Here is a 7531-nt window from a genome sequence, read left to right on the forward strand (position 1 = left end):
CCTGATCTGCATAGTCTTCGACATATCCCAAACACTTTCAATGGGGTTTATGTCAGAACTCTGTGGTGCCAAATTCCTCTCTTCCTTCCTGAACTACTCTTTCACAACTTGAGGCAAATGAATCCTGCCATCAGAGAAGGAAAGATGGAAGCAGCCACCCCAGATCATAACACTGGCTCCAGCTCACACAATGGGTACTATGCATGATGAGTGGGTTACAACACACTTACATTCACAATGTGCCCAGACCTTTTAGTATTGGAACTTTACAGCTGTTTAATTTACACATATTAATCAGGCTAATTAGAAAGGGTACAATTAGCTAAGGAACATAAAGATTAGACTTTGGAGTGATGGGGAAAGGTCATGTGGTCTGTCAACTCTAGATTTACTATTCCAGAGTGATGGGTATGTCAGGGTTTGGAAGGATGTGTACTCATGTATAGTAACTACTGTACAAGCCTCTTGATGTAGTTTCATAATAGAGGTTTTCCTGAGACCAGATGCCTTTCCATCTGCTACCCAACTGACAGTTTTTCGTCTGATGTCTGAGACATCCCTGTGTAATTCCGTAAACTTGACAGAGGTTGAGACCTGATGCATTTTCATCTGATGTCTGACACCTGATCTGTGCATGTCCTAATATGTACACCGTACAGGACGGCAATTTCAAGTCTCGTTTGCCTCAAATTATGAAAAAGATTGAGGGGGCATGAAGAATCATTTTCACACATAAATCACATTGAACCCATGGAAAGTGTTGAAAGTCTTGACTTTGAACCCATGGAAAGTGTTTTGAATTGTGCTGGAGAAGCCTTCGCACAGTAGTTTGACTTTCTTATTGTCATACAAAATATTAGCCAGAAATGAATGAAACTCAGTATGGAAATAAATGTGATAATGCATAAGGTTGTAAGAACATGGCAAAGCAAATGGGATATGTATGCATGTCAAGATAATGTATCCCCTGGAAATATTAATGCATGCCTTTTCTGGCCAGGCAGTGTAATTCTTGCAGTTTGGCATTGCTATGAGTCACTGTCCTTTCAGGAGGAAATTGGCTCCAATCAATTGCCACTCGAGGGTATGACATGCGTTTACATGCACTTCAGTATCCCGGTTGTGATCGGGATTTTGAAGTATCCCAGTTTTCTATTTGTGCACGCTAACACCATATCAAACCGGGATACTGTTCCATGTATACACCTTATCCTGGTTTCTAATGCAAACGCACAATGGTGCAGCCGTGGGCTACTGGTTAGCGCTTCGGAGGGTTGCCGGTTCGAATCCCGACCAGTAGGCACGGCTGAAGTGCCCTTGAACAAGGCACCTAACCCCTCATTGCTCCCCGAGCGCCACTTTTGTTGCAGGCAGCTCACTGCGCCGGGATTAGTGTGTGCTTCACCTTACTGTGTGCTGAGTGTGTTTCACTAATTCACAGATTGAGAAATGCAGACTAAATTTCCCTCACGGGATCAAAAGAGAACTGGAATACTAGTATTAATCATGTATACAAGGATATTAATATGATCCTGCATATGATCAATACCGGGATAAACCTAATAACTGGGATACTAGGGTGTGACATCACATAATTTTACGTAACTTCTTGTTTTTCGGTCATCTTACTACTCGTAACAGCCCTTTAGATAACTGGATCGCAGCATTAATCTGGGTAGATTTCCCAATTCACCACCATCAATGCATCCACAGGCCATAACATGGCCTCCACCATGCTTGACAGTTTGTCTATGCACAAGATATTGTTTCGGAATTAGGTAAGTATCTGAAACTATAGGATTCTAAACAACCTGTCTCTCCCATCATTGTCTGGTCACCAGTCTTGCTTTTGGATTAGTATTCCCATCACTAAATTAAGATTATTACATATGCATGCCTCACATATATCTCGAGTGTACACATACACATTTTGACCTGAACATTTTATATTTACTCAGTGGCTAAACAGAAAATGAACAGGTATAGTCAGAATTTCTTTTCAACAATTTATTCCCAAACTGTGCAGATCAGATGGTTTGTTGACATGGGAAGTCTTGTCGTTTCCACTGCAAGATCGCCTCCATACCAACAGGAGCTGAACAAAACAAATAAAAACTTGTTAATACTAAAAACCTCTGAACATCTAAATGGAATGACCTAATTTAAAGGTAAAGAGGCTTCTCTTACACTTCATAAAGTGGTTTAAGCTAATTTAGTCAACAATCAATCTTGCTGTCCAGAATTTGTAAATGTAATGTACAAGTGACTTTTTGGCCAAGCTTTTACCTTCTATCGTAGTCTCCTTGCTTCTCTCTCAGACTCAAGGAGGGTCAGCACATCACCCTCTCTGACTGGGCCCTTGACGTTACGGATGATTGATCGGTTGCTGTCATCCATGAACTCGACCCGCACCTACATAATCAATAGAAATGTATGTATTCTTTGGTGGTAGTAAAAACATTCCATACATTTTAACACACTTTCCAAGTCACCACAAACATTCTTATTAATCTGATCACAACTCTTACCTGGGTACACTGTCCCTGGGAACCAGTTCTTCCCAGAACCTTGGTTACCTAGGGAAATTGTAAACATGTCAATCAGGACATAAAATTTGCTCTGATTTAGTTTAAGTCCATGCTTCAACTTGAGGGCCTATTTCTTGGACTCTGCATGTTTTCCATCTTTCCTGAAGTTGCATGTTATTACATTACTTTAATCTGTTCACAATAAGCAGACCATACTCGATTCAGCCATTACAGAATTCATAGAAATAGAATACAATACATTGTGACATTTGAGCCCCAGGATCCGTAAGAAACCTTGCCCTGCGTCTACAGTGAGTATCGGTCCGTATAACTGAGGCCAAATAGAGATAAGCTTAGCTGGTCAACTAGCCTGTAGTAATGCTAACGTTACAGTTCTGTTTCAGAGAACTACCTTAAATAACCAGAGTTACATTACTTAAATGTGAAGACACTGAATACTAACATGCACGCCAGAACAGTCCTGTTATATTTCCTTCTTGAAAATGTTATAACATTACATTGAAATTTGTCGGACCCACGGCACAACGTGTTTTCTTGTCATACTGCATGGTTAACGTTAGCCCAGCTAAAGGCAACAGCCATTTCAAGAAAGTCTAAAAATATTCTTAGATTATCGTAGAAAGGTTACTTGGGAGTTCAATATTAGTCCACACTACGATATTACGCCGAAAATAAATCAAATTTACAATAAATACTTACTCTTGCGAGTTTTATCGGTTGCACGCGACTGGCATCCATGTTGGCGTAGTGAGAGAGAAAGAGGGTCACGTGATACGTCGCAAGGCTTATATAGCCTTAGTAAACCTGTGTTATAATTCTGTTTTAACAATTTTTTAATTAATAAAAATTTTATAAAACTGGTTTCCTTTGTATGTTTTCTTGATTTATTCTGTTGTTTTGATTTATATAGAATTTAAAATAATTTCCCATCATTCCAAAGGTCTATTTCCCTTTCCGTAAAAACACGCCTGCGCAGTTGTTTGCTCTTCCACAAGGAGGTTGACTGTTTACTGTCTGCGGTCTGTTCTGGGATCAGTCTTTGTGGTTGTCAATGTGCTCTTCAATCTATGATTGAAGCTTCATCCTGATCTTAGACCAGACCGTCGAATAATACTCGGTCCACTATACGCTGTCCTTCACAACAGCAATGGCGCAGGCCACTAAAATAATTCAGAGACTTAGGAACTGGTTGTCGGGGGTAAGTTGTCCTTACTGAATTTCTCACTACAGAAATGTCGTTGTGGGTTAGATGAATATATTTTCATAATTTAGTAGCAGCTAAGGTGTTCCCTAGCTTGCTATGATGGAAGCAAATTCACAGGAATGGCTACGTTACAGTGCTAATCAGCCAATGTGTTTCTCGTGTAGCAGCGATCTGTCACGGTTCTGGACTGTGCAACATAACTTATAGTACTTTTATTGCAACTATCTTTTATTGCAACTTAAAGAGATGACATTAGACGTTAAGTGTATCCTATCCTTTCAACAGCATGATCTCCAATCAAAGCTCCAGCTGCGTTACGGTGAAATTGCAAAGAGGTAGGTTCCTAAAGCGTCCTTGTGCAAAGACACAACAGTGAAAGACGAATTAAGTAATCAGTGTGCCTACCACTGACACACTGATTACTTAATTCGTCTTTCACTGTTAATCCATAACCTTAGATGAGTAGTAACGTTAGTGAAATATGTGTGTGTGAAGAAAGTCTTATTTGCCTACCACTGACACACTGATTACTTAATTCGTAATCATGAAGTATTAGTTGTGCAGGTTGCAAGCAACCAAGAGCTGACAGGCTCTGTAGACTGATGAGTTTATTCCATATGATGGAATCCAAAATTACAAATAAATACCATATTTTGCAGGACTCAACCACCACCCAAACTGCCAGTAGGCCCCAGCCATAAGTTTGCATTCAACTACTATTGTACCAGAGATGGACGCAGGGAGGCACTTCCTCCTACTATTGTGATGTCCCCACATAAAGCTCTGGCAGCTGGCACGTAAGTGTGTAACTATGCTAGCCTTTTGGCAAACGGTAATATACTGTGTGATGTCTGTAGTTCTCAGTGATTTGCATCAGCAGGTTGTTCCACTATGTGATTCAAATGAAAACCCAGTACCAAATGAATTTACATTGCCTCATGTCTTCTATACTCCCTGTATACTTCTTAGTTTTTAGTTTTAGTTAGTAATTAAGAGATTAACCTATAGCATCACAATAGTTGAAATATCTACATCCCTTGTTGAGAATGTTGAAAGTAGTGGTAAAAATGGTTGTTTTTCATACATTTACTTGGAGCATTCTATCAACTTTTTATAGATCTCAACTAGGAACATACTGGGGCTGTATTTTGGGTCACCAGCGCATGGCGTAAAGTTCGTTATTCACCCGCGCAAAGTTGAATTCGGTATTTTGCACGTTTATTTTTTAAGCATTGCGCCCAGGGGTGTGGCAATTAACAACCTAGGGAGGGGACTAGCGCATTGTCTAGAAATCGCTATCATACACCACCTAAACCTGGTCAGAAGTCAATGGCGAGTTGTTCATATGCTATTTGAAGAGCGCATGTCAACAGTCATATTGGTAGGTGCACACACCATCCTTCTATCATTGATGAATGCACACCAGCGCACGTCCATGCAAAGCATTACAAATTGCACGATTACAATGGGAAACATAATTAGAACAAAGATATTACGAAATACTGTACATCTCATGATGAGTAGTTATTCACCATCATTTGCAAATTGGTAATGACGGTTAAAAGTGATTAGGGGAGAGGCGAGAGACAGGTATGGAGCACAGCTGAAGACGCACTGTCACGAGATATAAGCAACTCCTCTGCAGGATAAATGTTGTTTTATTCAGTCATTTGAGCAATATTAGGGTAAGTGTTGCTTTTTCCAGCCTATGTTTTCGGTGGTAACCCATTGTCAGTCAATAGTGAAAGTGACTGCATATAACTGTCTTGTCGTTGACTGACTCCTTGGTGAAGTTAGTTTCACTTTGCCAATGAGTTCAAATAGACGAGTGCAAATGCGTGAAGGCTATGCTAGGTTTTAGTAAAGCATGGTTTAAGAATTACTATTCTATACGGTCTCGCAAGCAGCCTCCTTCAAATGCGCCTTTGAATGCCAAAATACCGATGCATTTATTTGACATATCGCGCGTTGCGCCGTTGAAGGGAATGACTGCAGCCATTGGGCAGCCATGGGCAGCAATGGCCAGCCATGGGCAGCAATGGCCCACTGGTTAGCACTCTGGACTTGTAACCGGAGGGTTGCCGGTTCGAGCCCCGACCAGTGGGCCGCGACTGAACTTCACCTCACTGTTTGTTCACTGTGTGCTGAGTGTGTTTCACTAATTCACGGATTGGGATAAATGCAGAGACCAAATTTCCCTCACGGGATCAAAAGAGAATATACTTATAATATACTTATACTTTGTAGGCTATACTCTGCTTGTCACACACATGTTTAGTAAAGCAAGCTTTAGTGGAATTTTGGTATCAGTCTTGGTATCCTTTTGAAGAGATGCACTCACTCATCCTCAAAATACCAACACGCTGTTTAATGTTGCGCTTCTTGCTCTTAAAGAGAATGACAGATATCATACCAAAACACACCCATGACTAATTAAGAAACATAAGAACAACCCTTTTGAACAATGCACATGGCACATAGACAGTTTTTACCATTGTCAAGATAGCATCGTTCGATTCAGATATACTGGAGTTACACAAATAGATGTGTTGGTATCGAGAGAATTAACAGACTTTTTTTTCCTAGAGGAGGTAAATACCACAGTATTCCAGCTAAAATTACCCCAGCTGGCTCCTCTTTCATAAATTGGCCTCAGTACAACTTGGTACCTCATTGTCAGTACTTCTTATTTTTAAAAAAGTGTCAAGTAGGGATGTGCCATATCGTATCGATATTGAAATATCAGTAGTTATTTCCCATGATGAGAACTTATTAACGTGATCTTTATGACCTAGTTTTACGTATGTGCTATAAGGTGGGCAGCTCACATGTAAGAACAAGAAAAAACATGTCTGACTGCGGAGTTCAAACTGTAGGTGGGGAAGAAGATTCATGGTCAAGATCTTTTTTATTTGTTTTATCTGTTGTGTGTTATGTGTCAGCACGGCCTACAACTGTAATCTGATGTGACTTGTGTCAGTATAAATATTGTCATTTATATCGTTCTCACCAAAAAATACCATGAAATATCGTAATATCGTTTGAAGTCTATCATCAGTCACTGCTCTTAAAGTAAATTAAGGAAACTTGAATTGTCCTTAAGTATTTTATTATCATGTTGAACTTATGTGACGGCTCTTATTTTCCTCTTTTTGCATTTTTGCAGGGAGGCCACTGCTGTGGCTACAAAGCAACCAGTAACACCTGGACCTCCACTGAAAGATTTGGAATTGTCAAAAGATCAGCCATATCTGTAATGGCCTGACCCTGCAGTTGTTTGTGTTCCTGTAAAGTTATCCTATTCCACTGTAAGATACCAATAAAGTCTATAAATGTGTTCAGTTATATTTTCCCATTCATTGCCAACCTTTTTGAATGTGATATAACACCAATTTAATATCACTACAAACAGTTGGAATCACCATTTTTTAACCCCCGGGAATGCGATGAATTACCTGGTGACAATTCTGCCAGGGGATTTGCCTCATCTCAGCAGAGATGAAACCAATGGTGAGGCACAAAGGAGTGTATTACATAAAAAAAATATTTAGTCAAATCAACAGCCATGTTATAGTCATCTGCAGCAAGCCACAGCAGGAGCATGAATGCATCCACTCCCAGTCAGATGGCAGCATTCACAACCCACTTCAAGTGGCCCTGGTCCCAATGACATAGGGTCATTCCACGTCAATTCAACCAGGGCCCACGCACTTAGGTCTCAAAAAATTCTGAAAAAATACCAGGTGTACATATGTTACCCAGGCGACACTGTAAAATG

General features: G+C 40.2%; 2 protein-coding genes across 2 annotated transcripts; one reads left to right on the top strand and one right to left on the bottom strand.

Moving 5' to 3' along the window:
* Positions 1-1992: 1992 nt before the first annotated feature.
* LOC143116972 (small ribosomal subunit protein eS28) lies at positions 1993-3323 on the bottom strand. The gene is made up of 4 exons (XM_076278388.1): positions 3249-3323; positions 2529-2576; positions 2287-2412; positions 1993-2095 (listed from the first exon to the last, which is right to left on the bottom strand). Exons 1-3 carry the CDS (start codon positions 3285-3287, stop codon positions 2290-2292), a joined length of 210 nt encoding a protein of 69 aa, XP_076134503.1. The 5' UTR covers positions 3288-3323; the 3' UTR covers positions 1993-2095; positions 2287-2289.
* Positions 3324-3545: 222 nt separating this feature from the next.
* On the top strand, positions 3546-7090 carry ndufa7 (NADH:ubiquinone oxidoreductase subunit A7). Its single transcript, XM_076278389.1, has 4 exons — positions 3546-3747; positions 4039-4088; positions 4413-4550; positions 6920-7090. The coding sequence occupies exons 1-4, from the start codon at positions 3697-3699 to the stop codon at positions 7008-7010; spliced, it is 330 nt and encodes a 109-aa protein (XP_076134504.1). The 5' UTR covers positions 3546-3696; the 3' UTR covers positions 7011-7090.
* Positions 7091-7531: the final 441 nt, after the last annotated feature.

The sequence above is a fragment of the Alosa pseudoharengus genome, unplaced genomic scaffold (assembly GCF_046254945.1).
Source record: "Alosa pseudoharengus isolate Yale_2024_CS ecotype anadromous, Long Island Sound unplaced genomic scaffold, YU_APseudo_1.1 YU_APseudo_1.1_scf_11, whole genome shotgun sequence".
Classification (NCBI taxonomy): Eukaryota; Metazoa; Chordata; class Actinopteri; order Clupeiformes; family Clupeidae; genus Alosa; species Alosa pseudoharengus.

Bases quoted from the DNA above. Each gene is read 5' to 3' on its own strand.
- LOC143116972 (XM_076278388.1), bottom strand. From the start codon at position 3,287: ATGGATGCCAGTCGCGTGCAACCGATAAAACTCGCAAGA. The intron at 2,577-3,248 runs GTAAGTATTTAT...CAATTTCCCTAG, and splicing joins AACCGATAAAACTCGCAAGA to GTAACCAAGGTTCTGGGAAG. The intron at 2,413-2,528 runs GTAAGAGTTGTG...TTGATTATGTAG, and splicing joins CCCAGGGACAGTGTACCCAG to GTGCGGGTCGAGTTCATGGA.
- ndufa7 (XM_076278389.1), top strand. From the start codon at position 3,697: ATGGCGCAGGCCACTAAAATAATTCAGAGACTTAGGAACTGGTTGTCG. The intron at 3,748-4,038 runs GTAAGTTGTCCT...TCCTTTCAACAG, and splicing joins TTAGGAACTGGTTGTCGGGG to CATGATCTCCAATCAAAGCT. The intron at 4,089-4,412 runs GTAGGTTCCTAA...CATATTTTGCAG, and splicing joins TACGGTGAAATTGCAAAGAG to GACTCAACCACCACCCAAAC.